Source organism: Hypanus sabinus, chromosome 13 (genome assembly GCF_030144855.1).
Source record: "Hypanus sabinus isolate sHypSab1 chromosome 13, sHypSab1.hap1, whole genome shotgun sequence".
NCBI lineage: Eukaryota > Metazoa > Chordata > Chondrichthyes > Myliobatiformes > Dasyatidae > Hypanus > Hypanus sabinus.
Window position 1 is genome coordinate 6,921,995 of NC_082718.1, and position 22,585 is coordinate 6,944,579.

The window sequence follows — 22,585 nt, forward strand, 5'->3', positions numbered from 1 at the left end:
TTCGTTTTGAGAGGACTAGAATATAAAAGAAAGGATGTAATGCCGAGGTCTTATAATGCATTGGTCAGACCACATTTGGAATATTGCAGAGTTCAGTTTGTAATACAAACAGGTAGAGATAAATGCTGGTTAATGTACAGTGGTTACTGTAATCTCTCAAATTCAAGTAAAGACATTTCACCACGAAATAAGGAATTATATTTACTAACAGTTCCTGCATGGCTTCTGCACAGCTAGCAAATAATCAATTTCTAATCCACTTACATATAAATCTGCAGGGAAGACACCAGTCCTCCAGGAAATAAAGAATGATGGAGAGAGATAAATTGACCAAAGAAAATTGTGGGAGGACTGAGAGTTAGATAGAAAGAGAATGATGGAGAAAGAGAAAGTGTATAGAATGAGACGGAGAAGAAGATACAGATAGAGAGATCAGAGAACGAGTCCAATAGAATGGCAAAATGGAGAGAAATTGTGTGGTGGAGAATGAGAGGAAGAAAGCAATAAATAGAAAAATGGATAATGAACAAGAGAGGAACTAGAGAGAGGGAGTGTAGTAAGAATCCTAAAATGTCAGCCAGAAAGCACAAAGAAAAATTGCTGGGATCAAATGTGTGAAATGCGGGTTAGGGTGACCTGGTTGCTAGGTGACCGGGGTATTGTCCCTGCAGACCTGAGCCTGTAGTGCCCAAAGCAATGGTCACATGATGGGTTGACCTGGCCGAAGGATCGACCCAGGTAGGAGTGGAAAGAAGTGACCAAGGTTTAAAAGAATGAACACCACTCTTGTATTTGGGATCATACAGGTTAGGTCGCGACTAACACTGTGGACCAATTGGAACGGGGCGCTGCAGTTAAGCGGGCTCAGGCGTGTTTCCACTTGTAGCCTAGCAATTAAGTGTGTTGTGTGCAAGGCTTATTTCCATCAGATCTGCGAACAGTCCTTAACTTTTGGCACAACAGGGAGTGAGTTGAATAGTGAGAAAAATAGAAAAAGTGAAGATAAAAAAGAGGATGGTTAATAGAGAAAATGGGAAGAGGTTGTAGAGTATGATGGAGAAGAAAATCTAGGCATAGTAGTAGTGATGGAGAGGGGACAGACAAGAGTTGTATAGTGGAACTTCAAAGAAAGCTTTATAAGATCTCACCCGATAACCTGGAAAACCTCGAACACCTCGTGGTCCTTGCATACCCAATCCAATATTACCCTGTGATAAATAATTAAAAAACATTAAACTCTGAGAAATGATAAACTTAATTTAAAAGCTGGAAGTAATACAGAATTTGATATCAAAACAACTTGAATCTAAATCTCTTTGGCTATGTTTAAAAATACTTTACCTGCACCTGTGTCGTCATCAACCTTAAAGAGTTTTTTTGGGTATCACATTTTATCCGTAGAGGTGTGTTGATATCCTTGGATCTTCCTCCATAGAATTGTTAGGGCACTGAAGAATTAATGCTTGCTCCTAGCTCAGCAAACCAATGTGTTCTGTGGCCCAGAGATAACAATCACAGCAATTTCCCAATGATTTCCTTATGTCAACCTTTTTCTTAAGATGGGAAAAGACCATTCAGACTAAACAATTCCATACAAGATTCTTCCTGTCCTTCCTCAACTTAGTCAATTAGTATAAGCTTGTTTCCTCCTTCCTCATATCCTTGTACTGCTTTTCCTTAAAGTAATCAATATTATTTCCTTCATTCACTATCTGCAATAGTGAGTTCTCCTTTCTTGACATAGACCATGAGATACAGAGCAGAATTAGACCATTTGGCCCCGTGAATCTGCTTCGGTATCATGCCATCTCTCATGGGAGGAAACAATACTCAGTCTATACAATCTCTTCTAATAACTCAAACCCACCATTCCAGGCAAAATCCTTGTGAAACTTTTCATCATCTCTCCAGCTTGATCATGTCTTTCCTGTAGAGTGGTGATCAGAAATACACACAATATTTCAAATGTAACCTAACTAATGTTTTCTATGGTCAGCTAGGCTCCTGTGAAATCGCGGTGTCAATAATGCCCCTAAAACAGCTATAAGGAAAATTAATTTCTGCCATTAATCCCCAGTATGACTAAGCATTTTTAACTTCTATTGTACATCCATTAGTGCATTTCAGAAGGTGTTTGGTTAGTCGTCTTGCAGTCCATGTGGCAGGAATTCTTCCATATCGCCATGCCTTACTGGTCACTCAGCAGGAAGTCTCTCACTTTGCCAGTGAGATTGCAGTCATGGGTAGACCAGTGCTGGTACGAATGTAAAGCTTCCGACCAAAAGAACACAAACAAATGTTTGTATTTGAATTTACTTATATCAGCTTTTTAAAAAATAAGTTTCAATTCAAATTTTCAAACTTGCACATCTAAGCCTGAACTTCAGTGCTCTTGATGATTAGCTCAGATGTTTGGGATAACAGTTCAGTAACATTGTCACACTGTATGCCAGCTTGAAACAACCGAGGATGATAATTTGAAAAAAGTTTACTTACTTTGTTACCCTTGAAGCCAGGTTTTCCAGGAGGTCCCTGAAAAATAAAAAAAAAACAACAATATGTGTGAAACAGATGCTAGAAATATTTAGGAAGGCTTAAAGTTAGTTTCTGAAATGAATAAATGATGTAAGTTGAGCCAGATGCCGAAGCAAATTCACTACTGTCTGGGTGAAAAAATATCCCTGCTATCCCAATATCTGTACTGACAACATCTATACCTACCTCCTGACCAGCTGGTCCCTTTATTCCAGGTGGTCCAGGTGATCCGTTCTTGCCCCTTCTTCCTCGAATACCCTATTCAAACAAAAAAACTTATTGTTAATAAATCCTCAATGAATAAATTCAAAATGACCAATTGTTAAAGACCATAACATCAGAAAGAACGCTGATTTGAGCCATTCAGTTCACTGAGCTCAGTGAGAGGAGGCAATGTGAACAGTGATAGTTGTCTACATTATCCATTCCAACAGGATAAGTAATCTTCAGCCAAACTTTGATTTCTGAATGCTGTCCTGTTACTGCGACAGGAACATGCACTTACTGCATAAGCTTAAGATCGGAATTAGCTGTGTAACTCTGCCATATTTTCATAAGAGAACTTAAAACAGTAGCACTCAGGTGCAGGCCTTTCAGTCCATGATGTCAGTGCTGACCATGATTCCAAATTAAACAAATATTTCTATTTAATACAGCAACTGTGACTTGTTGGTAAACCAAGAAAAATAGATTAATCCTAAATCAGTTTAAACTATATCCAAATGCAAGATTATTGAGGAAAAATAATATACTCAACATTTTCACACAAAATGCTGGTGGAACACAGCAGGCCAGCCAGCATCTATAAGGAGAAGAACCGTCGATGTTTTGGGCCGAGACCTTTGAAGGGTCTCAGCCCGAAACATCGACAGTGCTTCTCGTTATAGATGCCGCCTGGCCTGCTGTGTTCCACCAGCATTTTGCGTGTGTTGTTTGAATTTCCAGCATCTGCAGATTTCCTCATGTATACTCAACATTTTACACTTTTTGCAATTGGTTGGCGATAATTCGGTTCCTAGATCATTCCCTCAGTTGATAGATGAGGACTTTTATAACATAAGCATTTTTAATTTTATCAAAGTAAATTATTTAACCAACAACATTCATCTGTTTTTGTGATGCTATCTGACTGCACTGTTGCTATCCTTTCCTCCCTGCATGCAAACGTTAAAATTGATCCTGTGGAACTAATTCATTTATTTGAGCTGTTCACCTTGTTGTGATGATTGATCTTAACTATAGATTTCATGATTTCTAGAAACAGATTTAGGACAAGTAGTAACAAAAGAGAAGGGACACTTTATTAAAGTATTAGAGGTAGAGGTTGAAGAGGAATCAAAGGCAGAACTGAAAGGATTTAAGATGAAGCAACAGACAGCTAGGTCTGTTTACAATCAAATTATTATGAAATAAAATGTGCTTTGACAAGCTAACTTGCCTTGTAAAATAAGTGTGACTGACTCTTTTGACTGTCAGTTGTTGAATGAACTAACTAGTAAATTCACTCAATTAGAGAACTTTCTTAGGATCTGAAAAGGCTAGGAGCATCCTAAAGACACTGAGTGAAGTATTGAAGTCTTTACTAGAGTGGAATAATCTTTATTGGATAATTTCCTGAACATTTACATTCTTCTGTCTGCGAGATTTTGATATAATTGAATTTAGTTTTTTTAAATTAATAGTTGTTAAGGATAATAGGAAGCAAAAATTAACTTCAAAACTGGAGAGAAAATCCTTAAGGTTCATCACTGAGGCTTTGCATTAAAGTCAATGGGCTAAATGACTTTTATTACTCTGATGTGTTGGATGATGCAAGCATCATCAGGCACAAATTAATTTGAGTCACCCAGACAATTACAAGAAAGTAGTCTCATTAAAAGCTCTGCAACATCTTCAACTCTGACTAGAGTTCCTTCCCTAACCTAATCAACGTATCTCTACTGTATGCTGGAACAATCATTAAATTTCTGCTGTCAATTTTCAGAAACGTGGCTTTTGGATGACTTTTAATTAAAATCCAAGGACTAAAATGAAAATATTTCACCGAGTAAGGTCTCCTGGGTATTTTGATGTTAGTTGAGTGAGGATTCTTAGTAAGTACTCTAGGAGATTAAATATTCAAGAGAGGATGAGTCACCACAGCCCCAAATTTTGTAATACAAAATTAAAGAAAAATATGAACATACATTTATATAGTATATTTCACATGTAAAATATCCAATAGTACATTAAGGACCATGTCATACAACATTTCACACTGAACCACATAAGCTGTTAAAACAGATTCTTGCTCAAAGAGGTAGACTTTAGGAGCATTGTAGGGGAAAAATAGAAATAGAGAAACAAAGTTGTTTAGGGAAGGAATTCCAAACTTACAATATTGTCACAATTGACAGTGGGAGACTGTCAAAATTTACATTTAAAGTTCGAAGTACATTTATTATCAAAGTATGTATGCCATTGTTCTTTAAGGTTGTCACGGTTGGGGAAGGCAGTGGGTTTAAACGTCCACTATCTTTCAAATGTTCCCAATGGTGTATGTACATTCATATAGCCTCTGACAACCTAGTCCAACTCCTGGCCTTCACATGTAGCTTAACAACTAAGCCCGATTGAACCATTTTTACTCACAGGAGTAAGGACAAAGGTGCCTCAAAGTCAGTTGCTTTGGGCAGATGGAACAGATGAAAGTGTTTAAACTGGGGAAAACAATATTTGTTTTAATAGTTACCTTAAGGCCTGGCACTCCTGGCTCTCCTGGAAGACCTCTTGCACCTTGGGATCCTGGGATTCCTGTATTACCTGCAATGCCTTGTATACCTTGAGCCCCTGGAGGACCTCTTAATCCTGGTTCACCCTAATTTAAAGAAATCATATTTAGGATTGGAGCAGCATTTGAAGATTTGTGTCTCAATTTGTTCTGATATAGATTGCTGTTTTAGGTGCAAAATATTCTAAAAGCTTAAGCTGAAAATGTTTGCATTATTTTACTATGGCCTAACTAAGGTTTTATAAAAGAACAAAATAACATGATCCATTTTATAGTGTTCACAATAGTCTTCTTCTGAAGCCCAAAACCCCTACTGGGGCAAAGGTGACCGGTAGCAGCTCACCAGAGACCTCTGTCCTGGGCTTCAGCTTCACCACACATAAAACGTCTTTTAGATGAAGATCCTCCTTCTCTCGGGAGGAGGTTGTTGCAGCTTCTGTTGGCATTTCTGTAGCTCTGGGTTTTTTTGGGATGGCGTTGTTAGCCCCATGCCCAACCCTCCTCCTTTCACAGCCAGGTTTGGGACAGACCGTGGTGGAGATGTTTACAACAGTTTCATGTTAGTTGGTCATAAACTTGAATGTAACAATACAGTAAGCTACCCAAGTTTCTTTCTTTCACTAATCTCACTTTAAATCCTAGCATTTGTAGAACAAATAACATGAAATCACACATTTATACTTCACTTTATCAAGGTACTATAAAAATTAGTTGATAAATATGGGACCAATATCTCAAGACCCTAAGCCCTGATTACAGTGGCTTAGCATTGTCTACAATACCAACACTTGCACAAAGTACAGATCTGTGGATCATTCACTCAGCCCCCATATTGTTTATTAATGACTATATTAGATAGCAAAGATCCCTAAACAAGACTGCAGCTCCTTCATGAAATGGTTAGAGATTTTGTAGTGAGTAACACTCTCACAATAGGCAGAAGGTGAGATGACATGTGCTCCTCATAAAAGCTGAGTTAAGGCAGATAAAGTCCTTTGTTGGGATCACAGGCAATTTACAATGACATTCAAGCAGATATCTGTGATCTATAACTACAAGAATACAAGTAGGTTGCTTTGGGTTTCTAACATGTCACAGATGAGCAGACACGTGATGTCAGAAAACTGTCAGGAAATGTTCACAGTAGTGCAGCTAATGAAGATTCTCCCTCTCAGTCCCAGAAGTCTGGGTTGAATGCTGACCTCCGGTGCTGTCTGTTCTCCCTGTGACTCTGTGGATTCTTCCAGATCCCAAAAATATGAGGGTTAGTGGGTTAATTGCTCCCTGTACATTGCTATAGTGTGGAGGTGAATAGAGAATTAGAAAAGTTGATGGAAATATTAGAAAAGTAAAGAGGATAAAGGTCAGAATAGTATAAAACTAATTGCTTGTTGGACAGTCCAGACTATCCTGCTGGAGACTTCTTTGACTAAACAGAAAGCTGCTTTGTACCTTTTGTCCAGGAGATCCTGATTGGCCAATTGGTCCTCTGAATCCAACACCAGGCTCTCCCTGGTAAAACAAGATGGAGATATTATTGAACACAGATAATAATCAATTATTAATATAACCATGGAAATTTTATTCAGAAGTTTCAGAACCCATTTATAAATTTGAGTTTGTCTAATAACCATTGATGTTCCTTGTCTGGTTTCCAGACAAGCTGAATTCCATTATTTTTGTAAGTTTTCAGTACTGACTGATCTATATACTTTCACAATGTCTACTTCATATTTCCAGAAGATTCTAATGATCTCTCTGAGTAGGAAGAGAGGTAATTGTTGAGGCTTCCCTGACTATAAATGGGTGGTCTTAGGATGGACCGAGCTGCTAATTCAGAAAAGGCAGAGGTGTGTGTCTTATGATAAATTCTCGGTGGTGCTCCGATGTAGTGTTTTTGTCGAACTCGGCTTCCCTCAACTTGAAAACCAAATGATCCGTTTTATTTACCTGAGCCATTTTCATCTCTGACCCTCGTCGGAGATTACATACCGCCAGCAGCCAACTATAATTAAGCACTTGAGATACTGAATGATGTCGTCTCCAGCCAAGAATCAGTCCATCCCAATGCATTTCAAATCGTAGACAGGGACTTCAACCAGGCTTGTTTGATGAAATCTCTGACCAATTACCATCAGCATATAACCTAGAGCACCAAAGATCTCACCACACTAGGTCACTATTATATCAAGGTAAGGAATGCCTACCGTTTCATCCCTAGACCACATTTCAGGACACCTGATCTCTTGGCTGTCCTTCTACCTACATACAACTGAGGCTAACAAGCAAGGCTCCAGAGATTAAGAAAACAAAGAAGTGGTCACAGGAGACAGAAGCAGCTATGGGATTGCTTCAAGTCAGTGGACTGGGCCATGTTCAAGGACTCGTCTGTCAATCTGAATGAATACGTCATGGTTGTCATGGATTTTATAAAAACAGTCATGGAGAAGTGTGTATGCACAAAATCGTTGAGAGTGTTCCCCAATCAGAAGCCCTGGATGAACCATGAGGTCTGCAATTTAGTGACGGGCAGATCAGAGACTTTCAAGACTGGCAACCAATAAAGTGATAATAGGTCACGGTGTGATCTCTGGAAGACCATTACATGGTGAAGCGGCAATTCTGGACTAAACCCGAAACCATGAAGGACATTTGACATTTGTGGCCGGGTTTGAATGTTATCACCTGTTAAAAATAAAACCAAAGAACACGGGCAGCATGGGCCTCACTTCCTCATGAGATCAGTGCCTTCAATGCTCGCTTTGACCATCAAAACGAAGGAGGAACCATCACAAGCTCCCACAGCCCCGATGATCCTGTGTCTGCAGTCTCTGAGGCTGACATGTGAACATCCTTCAGGAAGGTGAGCCCATGAAAAGCTTCTGGCCCAGATGGGGTACCTGGCCAAGAACTAAAGACCTGTTCTGATCATGTGACTGGAATGTTCACTGAGATCTTTAACCTCTGCCTTTGGCTGTCTGCCTTTGGCCTGCTTCAAACAGGATTCATTTATACGATGAACATGAAAACCTGCTTCAGTGACTGTCATCCATTAGCACTTATATCTACGGTGATGAAGAGCTTTGAGATAAAACATATCAACTCCTGCCTGAGAAGTGACTTGGATCTGCTTCAATTTGCCTACCGGCAGCAAAGGTCCACAGTAGATGCCATTTCATTAACTCTTCACCCAACCCTGGAACACCTGGACAGCAAAGGTGCAGATATCAGGATGCTCTGTATGCATTCAATACTCTCATCTCCTCAAAATTCATGAATAACCTTCAAGACTTTGGCTCAATACCTCCTTGTGCAATTGGATCCTTCATTTCCTCACTTGCAGATCCCAGTTAGTTCAGATTGTCAACAACATCTCCTCCACAATCTCCATCAGCACAGGTGAACCACGTGGCTGTACATGTGGCCCCTTGCTCTATTTGCTTTATACTTATGACTGTGTAGCCAAGCGCAACTCCAAAGCCGTGATCCGGATTGCTGACAACACCACTGTCATAGGCCAAATCAAATGTAGTAATAAATTAGCATATAGGAGGGAGATTGAAAATCTGTCGGAGTGGTCCCACAACAACAACCTATTATTCATTGTCAGCTGATTATTAACTTCAGGAGAAGGAAACCAGATGTCGATGAGCCAGTCCTCATTGGAGGATCAGAGGTAGAGAGCATCAGCAACATTAAATTCCTCAGTGTTATCATTTTCAGAGGACTAGCATGATTCAAGGACTAGCACAAAAGTGCAATGACAAAGAAAACATAGCAATGCCTCTACTTCTTTTGGAATTTGTGAAGATTCGGCATGACATTTAAAACTTTGACAAACTTCTATAGATGTGTGGTGGAGAGTATATTGACTGGCTGCATCACAGCCTGGAATGAAAATACCAATGCCCTTGAATGGAAATTCCTACAAATTGTAGTGGAAAAGGCCCAGTCCATCATGGGTAAGCTCCACCCCACCATTCAGCGCTTCTACACGGAGCATTGTCACAGGAAGCAGCATCCATCATCAGGGAACCCACCACCCAAGTCATGCTCTCTTCTCACTGCTGCCATCAGGAAGAAGGTACATGAGCTCCAGGACTCACACCACCAGGTTCAAGAACAGTTATTACCCCTCAACCATAAGGCTCTTGGACCAAAGGGAATAACTTAACTCTATTACACTTGCCCCATCACTGAAATATTCCCACAACCTATGGACTCAATTTCAAGGACTCTTCACCTCATTCTCTTGACACATATTGCTTATTTACATATTTATTATTATTTCTTTGTTTTTATATTTGCACATTTTATTGTCTTTTGTACACTGGTTGAATGCTCAGTTAGTGTGGTGTTTCTTCGATTCTATTATGGATTTATTGAGTATGCCCACAAGAAAATTAATCTGAGGGTTGTATATCGTGACATATATGTATATTGATAATAAATTTACTTTGAACTTTGGATTAGGCTTTGGGCAATTCCACTGAGCTTGAAAATGGAGACAGGAGATAGAGATTTATGTCAAAGTCCACTGAGCAGTCTTGGAAGCTGAAAAGCAGTAACTCAACCTCTACCAGTATTACCGCTAAATCTATGACATGAAATTGTGCAGTCCCACTGTAACCTGGCCCTTGTCACCAAATGTCTCACCGGCTTCTCAAACTAACCTTACCCACCCCAAGGTGTCAGTTAAAGCTTCCTGCCTTGACATATGTTTTTGTTTCTTAACACTCCATGAACTGTTGGCTAGAGTGATTTGCAATAGGGACACTTGCCCTGCTAATGAACATTTTGTTACCATCAGCTTATTGTGCTATATCCTCTTGCTTCATCTGTAAGTGATGAGATATTCACAGAGTTAGGCAAATATTCTTCTAAATGGTAAATAGTTTTAATACCCTAGAAATGACAATCCCCACTTAAGTCAGCACTATAAACTCAGCAGGAAACATAGATAACACAATAAAAATTATAAATGTAGTGCCTAACCTTACCTTTTGACCCTTTTCACCAGTTTCCCCTTTGGCACCCTGCAGTTATAATAAACAGTTATTTCACATTGGTGGCACAAAGAATAGATTATATTAATGGATTAATTGACTTCTTCATCAACAGGGGTTTCAGACAGACTTTCAGTGATTTATTTTGTATATTTCATTGTTTGTAACAAGATAGTACAACATAAATGATAATTCACATTAAATTTTAATGCTAACATAACATTCAAAACTTGGAGCAAAAACTGGCATAAAGTTCTGTTCAGTATAAAGTGAACATAGTGTTGACAATTCATACCTGGTTTCCTTTTATCCCTGGTTCTCCCTGTAAAAAAAAAACAAGACAAACAGGCTCTGTGGATGACAGTCTTTGGGTTGAAGTGAAGTGGAAAATAATTCAAATATTAGTCAATTAATTTAAAGTAATGACTTTAGTTTAGATTGAATATTCAACACCAGTTTCTTCAAGAATTAAATAGGAAATGCATAAAATTAGATTCTGTTTTCAAGGTAGCCTCAAAACCTCTTCTATCACAAGACAGCCCGTATTCTTAAGGTGTTGATGCCCAAATACTAAACCAGTCTTGTGGCATTGACCAATCCTATTTCAGTAGTGCTATGAGTACAATATAGTGAAGTCACAGAATAGATTTTGGAGGTAGAGTACAACAGAATGAGATGACTATGAAGTGCATTTAATGCTATCTCCTGGAGATATATTCCTTGTTAAATACTTGCTGAAGTGGCAAAGGATGTAAAGTGAAAATACTTTTAGTTGTTCAGAATATATCCTGAAATTTGTAATTTTGATATTCAAAATAAAGGAACAAGCAATGGATTTCTATATGCAGGACAAAGTTGTGATTTGGAAAATTACTCAACAGTCATATTTGAAATTGGTGTGGAAAGCATTTCCTAAGTTAGGATGGGTGCAAGATTGAAGAAATTCTATTTTGTTAGAACTTTTGTCTATCTTAACAAATATTATTTCAATTTAGCACCATTAAAGGATAACAGACAAGCAAATGCAAACTAACTGAATGTTGAGACAAACTCAAGGGTTTAGTTGCCTTTTCCTGTTCATACACTAAAGAAAAATATTTGTAAGCAAGTTATTAATGCTTAGGAGAGAGGATAACCAAATATTTTCTTGATTGTCAGTTTACTACAAAGATTAAAAATCTATCTGGTCCACTTCAAGGGAGAAAATCTGCCACTCTCATCAGGACTAGACTACATGTGAATCCAGACCCATGCCACATGGGTAACACTGAATTAATTGTTACCAGAGTCTTCTCAATGATCAACTAAGTGTGGCTATAAATGCTGTCCTTGCTGATGATAACAAATAGATGACTGTTACACAGTCAGTAGTCTGAGACCTGAACGAAGGAAACTTACCGTATATCAAATTAACTCATTAGTAGAACCTGGTTTCTAAGCCTGTCACTCAGGTTCAAGATTCTTCTTGCTCAGCTCCAGGAACCATAAACATCCATTAAGTAGGTTGATCCTGATTGGATTTGAGAACAAGAATTCTTAACTAAGCATGTTACCTTTTCACCTTTCAGTGAGATGACAGCCAGTGTAGGAGCAACAATGTTCAATGCTTTCTTCTGTTGAGTAAGAATTCACACCAGATTAATTATAACAATAACAATCCATAAAGTTAATGAAATTATTGAAAAACATTTCTGATGGAAACAATTTACCTTTCCTCTTTTTAACTTCCTGATACTGTGGTAATCGTCCTGAGAGAAGAATTAATAAAAATAATCTATTTTATAACATTCAATGCTAATACAAAAGAGCTACATTTTGTGATTTCTGGAAATCTAACATGAACATACAATTTGCTGGAAAGATGACGTGGACATTATCAGTGGAGAGGGAATCAGGGTTAAAGTTTCAGGATAATGACATTCATTAGTATTGGGAATATTTAGAGATAAATCAAAATACCAGGAAAGAGGCAAGTGTTGAAAAATCAAAATATTATTTAAGAGTGGAATGCTGGGCAGATTTAAAGTGGTGGTGATTGGTCGGATAATAATAGTTCCTTCATTTTCTGGAGCTACCCCAGAATATAATATATTATTTTCATTTTTATAATTCACTCACTTACAAACCATGTGTGAAAATATGGAAGTGTTAGCTAGTCAGCCTTTTCTTTCACTGTAATACTCCAAAACTCTCTGTGTTCCTTTAATTCAGTCCTCTTGAACTTATTTTTAATTGCTCGATCAACTTGGGCCTTGCTTTATTGTTTTGTTACTACACTCTGGAAATTTCTCCCTTAACTTTTTCACCTCTGGTCATTTAAGAATCTCATTAACATTTACACCTTTGACAAAGTTCTGGCCTAATACCTTACATGACTTAGTGTCAAATTTATTAAATTAACACTTCTCTCTGAATGCCATGGAGGGATACAATATGATAAAAAAACAGCATCAAGCCCATCAAATCTGCACTGACATCAAGCACCCATTTCTTAACGAGTCCATTTTATTCCCTCCACATTCCCATCAACTTTCCCCAGATGTCTTGAGATGTTTTATGATATTAAATTCATAGAAATGGCTTACTTTGTTTTTACTTTCTTACTGTAATGCCATGGTTAAGATTTCTACTGCTATGCTGTAACTATTTCATTTTAGCAAATGTCTGCGTAAGCAGTGTGTCTTACTGGTAGAGTGTTTTGCTTTCGGCTAAAGATAAGAACTTAGGAATGTTGTGTCAGCCAATCAGGGTGGTGGAATCAGGAGAAAGTTCGAGAGAGAGTGGGGTGGAGAGAGATTTGTGATGAACAGTAGTGTGGTTCATGGTTTTTGGCAGTAGCTGCGAAGGGGGACAGAAGGTTGGAGACTTCCACAGAATGCCATTGGAGGGCAAGTGCCTGCTGCATGAAGTGTTTGTACAGATGAATGGCTCCAAGGCTGTGGGGCCAATACTCCCATGGGCAGTATTTACACAGCATTTGCTCTAATTGAGGTTTCATTAATCAGAACGTCACAATATTCTGTTTGGTTGAACCCCAAATCATACTGATCCTAGATGTATATTGTTTTTGAAAGGTGGTTTTCTCACTGCTAAGTCATGTGGCTGTTAGCAGAGCCAGCTAATTTAGCCAAGTTTGCATACAAGCTGGGGAGGGGGGCGAAACTACTGTAAATGCAAGCTCTTGTTACTGCACATTTGTATTCTCACACATTGCGTGTGGTGGACAGCCTCAGCTTCCTCCTGTTTTTGCCTAGGAACTGTGTGGCAAAAACTTAATCGAGGTTAGCATACTGCAGAATGGAATGGCTCTTTCCACGTTCACGGTGACCCTGCTCTTCCATCCAGTGAACTAAGCTATCCAACCAGCTAAGTTAGAGAAAATCAAATTGCTTAGATCATAGTAATTACAACAGGATGTTATCACAACTTAGCTTTGTAATGTTCTAACTCATGGAATATAATACTCTTCATGCATGGTTAATTACATTGGAGAACAAAGATTTTGCTTCCTGAATACTCTTGGGTGTGTCTTGTGATATTGGGCTGCTGATATGAAAATCACCATGAACTTTCCTTAAGTTAGATATGGCCCTAGTGGCTAAAGGGATTGGTGGGGTATGGAGAGAAAGCAGGTACAGGGTTCTGAGTTGGATGATCAGCCATGATCATACTGAATGGCAGTGCAGGCTTGAAGGGCCGAATGGCCCACTCCTGCACCTATTCTCTATGTTTCTATGTGCGATTGAGTTCAGGATCCATGAGGTAATGTTACACTTATATAAGATATTGGTTAGACCCCACTTGGAATACTGTGTTCAGTTCTGGTCACCTCACTACAGGAAGGATGTGGATATTGTAGAGAAAGTGTAGAGGTGTTGCCTGGATTGGAGAGTGTGCCTTATGAGAATAGGTTGAATGAACTTAGTCTTTTCTCCTTGGAGCAATAGAGGATGAGAGGTGACCTGATAGAGGCATTTATCATGTGGATAGCCAGAGGCTTTTTCCCAGGATTGAAATAGCTAACACAAGGGGGCATAGTTTTAAGGTGCTTGGAAATAGGTACCGAGGGGATGTTAGAGGTACATTTTTCACACACAGAGTGGTGGGTGCATGGAATTCACAACCAGCGACAGTGGTGGAGGTGGGTACAATAGGGTCTTTTAAGAGTCTCTTAGATAGGTACATGGAGCTTAGAAAAAGGCTATGCAGTAGGGAAATTCTAGGCAGTTTCTTGAGGAGGTTACTTTGTTGGCCGAAAGACTTGTAATGTGATGTAGATTTCTATGTTCTATGTTCTCGATCATGTACCATTTTTTTGGAAGTGTCTATATTTGTTATCTCAATTCATAGTTCAAGTCCGAATAACTGATGCCAAGATTAAAGAAAGCATTTTTGTTGGTCCACAAATCAAACAGATCATCAATCACAGGCAATTTGAAGAACTTCTAGTGGGAAGTGGAGAAAATTGCATGGAAGGCATTCAAGGATGTTGTTGAAGATTTCCTTGGCTACAATAGAGCACCAAACTACTTGCAGCGAGTTGTCAAGATGCTTCAAGCATATAAAACCATGAAGTGCAACATGTCACTAAAGATTCATTTTCTCCATTCCCATTTAGACTTCTTCCCCGCAAATCTTGGTGCTGTCAGTGACGAGCACGGTGAAAGATTTCACCCGGATATTGCAGTCATGGAGAAACGATATCAGGGCAACAGGAATCCATCAATGCTGGCTGATTATTGTTGGACACTTAAACAAGAAGCCTCAGACACTAAGTACAAATGAAAACACCAGCAAGACATTTTTAGCTTAGTTGAACTGTTGCAGAGCATTGACACTGTTATGTAATTAAACCACAAGATGTAGGAGCAGAATTATGCCATTTAGCCCTTTGAGTCTGCTCCACCATTTCATCCATTTTTCCACTCAGCCCCAATCTCCTACCTTCTCTCTGACCAATCATGAATATACCAACCTCTGCCTTAAATATACATAGAGACTTGGACTCCACAGCCGCCTGTGGCAACAAATCCCACATTTACACCACTAAAGAAATTCCTCCTCGTCTCCATTCTAAAAGGGTGCCTCTTTATTCTGAGTCTGTAGCCTCTGGCCCGAGACTCTCCCACCAAAGCAAACATCCTCTGTACATCCACTCTATCAAGACCTTTCACCATTTGATAGGTTTCAACACAGTTACCCCTTATTCTTCTGAATTCCAGTGAGTACAGGCCCACAACCATCAAAAAGCTCTTCATGTGACAAGCTATTTAATCCTGGAATCATTTTCGTGAACCTACTTTGAACCCTCTCCAGTGTCAGCGTATCCATTCCAAGATAAGTGGTCCAAAACTGCTCACAGTACTTACCAGTGCTTTATAATGCTTAGCATTGCATCCTTATATTCTTGTCTTTTGAAATGAATGCTAACATTGCATTTGCCTTCCTCACCACCGACTCAACCTGCAAATTAGGGAATCATGCACAAGGTCTCCCAAGACTCCTTGTGCTTAAGGTAATTGAATTATATTCATTAAAGTAAATTTTTTGTTCCTCCAAATTTTTACGAGATTCCAGTAGTATGAAATTCTATTTGTGTTCAGCTTCAAGTGATCTATCATAAACAAAAAATAATTCTCAGGAAGTAAGACTTTCAAAAAAAATTGTCCAGTATTATGAATAAAATGCAAGTACCGCTCTCCCTTGTGATGAAAGTCTTATTCTTGTCCTTAGTTTCTTTCCTTTTCTCATTCCTGCTGTTCCTGGTGACCATGTCTGCAACATAAAATCATGGCACTTAAGATTTAATAACCAGCTTTCCCCATCTGCTTTAATAGGCTGATGTAAAGTATCCCATCTGACTGTTTTTTAAGCTAAATTGGGAACTATCCATGGTTTCTGGCCAATATTAATCCCTAATTCAATAATACTATCTGGCCATTATATTGATGTGTATAGGATAACACTATGTGCAAATTGATGTAGAATTTTCAATGCTAACAGAATGACCACAGAGCATAGGCTGTAAAGCACTATGAAATAAATGGCAGATGTATATACTATGGTGACATAGCAGCGTAATGGTTAGCACAATGCTTTACAGTACCAGTGACCCCCATTCAATTCCCACCCCTGTCTGTAAGGAACTTGTACATTCTCCCTGTGACCACATGGGTTTTCTCCAGGTGTCCCAGATTCCTCCAAAGGTGTACCGATTGGTAGGTTAGTTGGTCATTGTGACTTGTCCCGTGATTAGGGTAGGGTTAAATCAGAGGATTGCTAGGTGGCACGACTTGAAGGGCCATAAGGGCCTATTCTGCACTGCGTCTCAGTGAATGAATGAATAAATATATAAAAGGTTGATTTCAGAAAGGCATTAAATTAAATGGAGGATAGCCATACTGATCACAGTACTCCTTTGATTCTACCTTACTGCAAGATCCGGATTTTATTAAATTTATGAAAGAACAGATCGATTTCTTCTTTTCAACTTTTTCCACGGTTGATATTTCTTGCGGAACACTTTGGGACGCTTTTAAAGCATATATATGTGGACAGATTATCTCCTACTCCGTTGGTCTGAGAAAATGCATTAAGAAGGAAACTCTTTTACTGGTTGATAAAATTAAAGAGATTGACAAGAAATATTCGACTACTCCTAGTAAGGAGCTTTACAAACAAAGGGTTGAACTTCAAATGGAACATAGTTTATTACTTACATCTTCGATTGAAAATCAATTAATGAAAACCAGATCTGATTTTTATATAAATAGTGATAAATCGGGTAAACTGTTAGCTAGTCAATTGAAGAATGCTTTGGTTAAACGTCAAATTACTAAGATTCGTCAGCAGAATGTGGATCTGACAGTTAACCATGATGAGATAAACAAATCATTTCAAGATTTTTATACCTCCCTGTATCATTCTGAGTTCCCTCATGATTATAATACCATGTGTGATTTTCTTGGGAAATTGAATTTTCCAAAATTATTATCAGATGATCTTTCAATATTAGAAAGATCTAATATTAATTAGAATATTAGAATATTCAATATCTAATATTGACTATTCAATATTCAATAATATTAGAATATTATTAATCTTTCATTATCTTTCAATTAGAAATATTAGAAATTAAAGGGGTTAATTCCTCTATGAATTCTAGGAAAGCACCAGGTCCAGATGGGTATACAGTAGAATTTTTAAAATGTTTTTCCACTACTCTTTCTCCCTGGTTATGCAGGGTTTTTGAAGAAGCAATTAGATTGGGTAATCTGCCACAATTTTTTTATAGAGCTTCCATTTCTTTAATATTGATAAAGACCCTACTGACTGTGCATCCTATAGGCCAATATCTTTATTGAATGTAGATTCCAAGATCTTTTCCAAGTTACTGGCATCCAGGCTGGAGAAGGTATTACCCCAAATTATTTCGGAAGATCAAACTGGTTTTATTAAAAATCGCTATTCTTTTTTCAATGTTAGGATATTATTGAATATTATTTATACTCCTTCACATAGCACTTCAGAAAGTGTTATTTCACTAGATGTGGAGAAAGCATTTGATAGAGTTGAATGGCCATATTTATTTACTGTGCTTGAGAAGTTTAATTTTAATACGACATTCATTTCCTGGATTAAACTGATATATCATACTCCAGTAGCCTCGGTTTTTACTAACAATCAAAGATCTCCCTTTTTTCGTTTATTTCGGGGTACTAGACAAGGCTGTCCTCTTAGTCCATTATTATTTGATATTGCTTTAGAACCCTTGGCAATTGCTATTAGAGAATCACCGAACATTTTTGGCATTACTCGTGGAATGGATATACATAAGTTATCATTATATGCAGATGATTTATTATTATTTATTTCTGATCCTGAGAAATCCATTCCTGCAGTTATATCATTGTTGGCTCAATTTAGTAATTTTTCCAGGTATAAATTAAATCTTAATAAGAGTGAATTGTTTCCTTTAAATAGACAGGTTCCAATTTATGGAGATTTACATTTTTAATTAGTTAATGACTCTTTTATATACTTAGGGATTAAAATCACAAAAAATTATAAGAACTTATTTAAGGTTAATTTTTTACCCTTAATTGATCAGATTAAAAGTTTGTTCACTAAATGGTCACCATTATCTTTATCTCTGATAGGTCGGATTAATGCTATTAAGATGATTATTTTACCCAAGTTTTTATATATATTTCAAGCGGTACCAATTTTTATTCCGAAATCTTTTTTTGCTAATGTTGATTCAAAAATTTCCTCATATATATAGTAGAATAAAAATCCTAGATTAGGTAAAAAAAAATATTTACACAAGGCAAGGAAGGAAGGTGGATTGTCATTTCCTAATTTTAGACTTTATTATTGGGCAGTTAATATCCGATATTTGATATGTTGGTTAAAGGATTGGGATTTATCTTTTAGCCCTCATTGGGTGAACCTGGAAATTAAATCTGTACAAGGATTTTCAATGGGTTCTATTTTAGGGTCTTCTCTTCCCTTTGCTCTTTCTAAATTGCAGAAACGAATTGACAATCCGATAGTCAAACATACTTTACGTATGTGGTTTCAATTTCAGAAATTTTTTGGGCTGAATCAGTTTGTTTTAAATATTCCTATTGTATCCAATTTCTTTTTTTATCCTTCTATTATAGACCAAGCTTATTCAGCTTGGAAGACTAAAGGATTACTATGATTTTCCGATTTATTTTTGGATAATTGTTTTATGTCTTTTGAACAAATATCTAATAAATATAATTTGCCTGGATTTCATTTTTTTAGATATTTACAGATTAGGAATTTCTTAAATACTGTACTTCCTACTTTTCCAAATTTTGTGTCTTCAGGTATTTTGGAGAATTTGTTTGAACTAAATCCTTCTCAGAAAGGGCTAATATCAAAACTTTACAATATAATTATGAAGATACATTCAGAGCCCTTCTATAAGATTAAAAATGATTGGGAAAGAGAACTTAACCTTATTATCCCTATTGAGAATTGGGATAAAATTCTTCAATTAGTTAATACATCATCTATATGTGCTAAACATTCATTAATACAGTTTAAAGTTGTGCATAGGGCTCATATGTCCAAGGATAAATTGGCTCATTTTTATTCCTATATAAATCCTATTTGTGACAGATGTCATTCTGAGATAGCGTCTTTAACTCATATGTTCTGGTCATGTCCGCTTTTGAAAAAATATTGGAAATACATTTTTGATATTATTTCTATGGTATTGAACATTGATTTACAACCTCATCCTATTACTGCAATTTTTGGTTTACCAATGATGGACTCAATCCATTTATCTTCTTCTGCTTGTCGAATGATTACATTTCTTACATTAATGGCTAGAAGATCTATTTTGTTGAATTGGAAAGAAATTAATCCTCCTACCGTATTTCATTGGTTTTCTCAAATTATGTTATGTCTAAATTTAGAAAAAATTCAAAGTGTTGTATTTGATACTTCTTTTAAATTTGAAAAGATATGGAGACCATTTATTCAATATTTTCATATGATGTAATATGACCCTGTTCCAAGCCTATTTGTTTTTCTAGTTTCGATTTTATATATGTTGAGAGGATCGGAGTTGACGACACTGATGATTTTGTATTTTTGTGAGATATTATAAACAGCCCTTTTTTCATTTTTTCTTTTTCTCTTTTTTCTTTTTTTGTTTTTTTCCCTTATTAGTTATTAGATTAGTTTTTGTTTGCAAAAAATTTTTTTTCTTTTCTTTTTTTCTGTTTTTTTTAATATATAGTATGATATACCTAGGTTTGCCTTGTTTATTTGTTACTCGTATCGTTCATGATTTGGGAATTCTCATTTATATTGTAATTATTGCTTATGTATTCTTTCATGTTCAGTTGTAATGTGTATGTTTGTAATCCCATTATCTATGTATCAATTTTATTTTGATATTAATAATAATAATAAAAAGATTGAATAAGAATGATCACAGTACTGCATGAAAATATATTTCAAATTCATTTCAGTGTATGAGCTGAGCCTCTGATGTTGCTAACACATAATATTTTTATGTTATTATTTGTAGGATACATAATCATTTGTCTTTCATAAAAATATAGAAATGTACAACACAGAAATGGACCCTTGTCTCATCTTGTTCATGTGACTGTGATGCCTCTCTATTGCTTGTACATACTTATATTACACATATACTGGATGTTGGGAAAATCTATTCACTTAGATCTGGTATCCAATTCAATCCCCTTCAGATAGTTATCCAATCCTCTTTTGAAAGTTATTATTGGATCTCCCTTTGCCATCCTTTCAGCAATTACTGGCAACACACATGTTACAGTAGTTCAGTAATGGAAATTTGTCTTTACTGAATTCACAAATCACTACTAAAACAATCTGAAATATGGAATAAAAATTTGCTCTGAAGAAGTTTATGTGGAAAAAATGTAAATATAGTATTTTTCAACTCACATTTCTCAATACACATGCAGATAATATGATTTCCCATTTTGAAAGGTAACAATAAAGGCAAATTTTTGAGAAATACAACTGCCCCCTAATATGGGGGTCAGCTGTTCAGTCTGAATCATTGGAAAGCTTATACTCCTCAAAATGGTGTTATGGTGTACTGAATTAGTAGGAATATACCAATTCCACAGTCTTAGCAACCGGCTAGAGAACACATTGAGTGTAGCAAAAAAGCACCTGCAGTCTTCTGTGTCTACGCAATTATGTAAATTGTTATGATTTTTTAACTAATGATGTGGTTACATTTACTATTAGGTTCCTTAAGTTCATCATAGCTTTGGGAGGTAGTGAGGATAAGCTCCCATTCCCTATTAAATGCTCCCAGTGGTGTGTCTCTGACAACCAAGTCCACCTCTTGGCCTCCATGTGTGGCTTAGCTACTAAGCCCAGTGTAACCATTTGTACTGACAGGAGAAGTGGCAAAGGCAGGTTACTGGTGTCTTAAAAGCAGTCATTTTGTGCAGATGGGACTCGTCAACCATGGTTGGCAGCTCATCTAGGAGAAGGAAAGGTCTGATCTCAAATGTCCGCTGCCTTGTGGCTGTACCCACTCATGAGGAAGACTTCAGGAGTAAACCCAGAGAGAAATACCTGGAGTGGATCCCTAAGGCAGTCCTACACTGATTGGCAGCTCTTGTGAAACCACTAGTGCCAAACTCTACCAGTCTCTACTGCTCCTCTGGGTTCATCAGTTGCATGGAGAGGAAGAGCTTGCTCTCTATATCGTACTGGCCAGGCTTGCATTTCCAGACAGATAGGAAGCAATATCCATGATCACTCTTGACCAACGTAGGCCCATATTTACTATTAATTTTCTTACTTTTATAAGATATCTAATTTCTCAGAAACATTCTACCTTTATAAGTTAAGTTAGAACATAAACAGGTGATTGATTCAGTCTTTTGACATGTTCAGCCTTTCTGTGAGATCGTGACTAATTATTTGAACTCTGTTCAATTACCTTGGCTCCTCATTTAGCAAAAGTTTATAATTCTGAGAGCTAAAACTATTGTGAGCATTTGATCTCATTACAGGAGCCAGTTATGATATCTGTAAAGCTGAGAGGCCAAATACTCCTGTGAAAGGACTCCTTCAACTCTACAGAGTAGTGTATAATCCACAATTAGGGGTTTCAATCAATCATTGGTTTAAAACAATTGCAAATCAATTCAACACACCCCAGAAGCAATTGCCTTGAGATGGATTATACCTTTCTCCTATATGTCTGTAGACCTGGGCAAGTGGGGTGTGAGCCAATTGGCAATCTCTCCCATTTTCTTTCCCATTTACACCCATTCTTGCACCTTGCATACTTGCTGCCTACCTCTCAAAACTGTGGTGTAATTAATATTTTAGAATAGCAATTAATCTACACTTCAGATTGCAAATATTTAAAATGAAAAGTAATAAATCAAGCGAACCATCTAGCATTTAAGTGTTACTATTGAAATCAATATTTGATTATATAAATTTATTGGATTTCTATTGCATTCATTAGTGCTGAATAAAACCATGATTAACTGGTTATTAACTTTTTCAGTCACTTGGCAAACACTAGTTGTCCTGTTTTGTACTGAAATCCCTTATGCCATCTCATGTTGGAAACTAAATTTAATAAGTGCATGATGTGATTTACCTGATCTTCCTGTAGTGGATCCATTCTTCTTACTCTTACTAAAATCTTATCTGAATTCTCCGCTGGATTTTGTTTAGCCTGTTTTAAAATATGAGAATTTATTAA

General features: G+C 37.1%; 1 protein-coding gene and 1 long non-coding RNA gene across 3 annotated transcripts in view; one reads left to right on the top strand and one right to left on the bottom strand.

The window, feature by feature from the left end:
- LOC132403616 (uncharacterized) overlaps positions 1–22,585 on the top strand; it is a 331,526-nt gene that overhangs the window by 195,433 nt on the left and 113,508 nt on the right. The gene's annotated exons all lie outside the window — the stretch shown is intronic.
- Positions 1–22,585, bottom strand: part of LOC132403613 (collagen alpha-1(VII) chain-like) — a 414,548-nt gene that overhangs the window by 135,851 nt on the left and 256,112 nt on the right. Inside the window, exons 67-77 of the mRNA XM_059987065.1 lie at positions 22,481–22,558; positions 16,006–16,086; positions 12,021–12,059; positions 11,865–11,924; positions 10,607–10,633; positions 10,306–10,341; positions 6,758–6,817; positions 5,267–5,392; positions 2,722–2,793; positions 2,497–2,532; positions 1,149–1,208 (exon numbers count right to left, since the gene is read on the bottom strand). Of these exons, the coding sequence (XP_059843048.1) occupies positions 1,149–1,208; positions 2,497–2,532; positions 2,722–2,793; positions 5,267–5,392; positions 6,758–6,817; positions 10,306–10,341; positions 10,607–10,633; positions 11,865–11,924; positions 12,021–12,059; positions 16,006–16,086; positions 22,481–22,558 (675 nt within the window). The remainder of the gene's footprint in view (positions 1–1,148; positions 1,209–2,496; positions 2,533–2,721; positions 2,794–5,266; positions 5,393–6,757; positions 6,818–10,305; positions 10,342–10,606; positions 10,634–11,864; positions 11,925–12,020; positions 12,060–16,005; positions 16,087–22,480; positions 22,559–22,585) is intronic.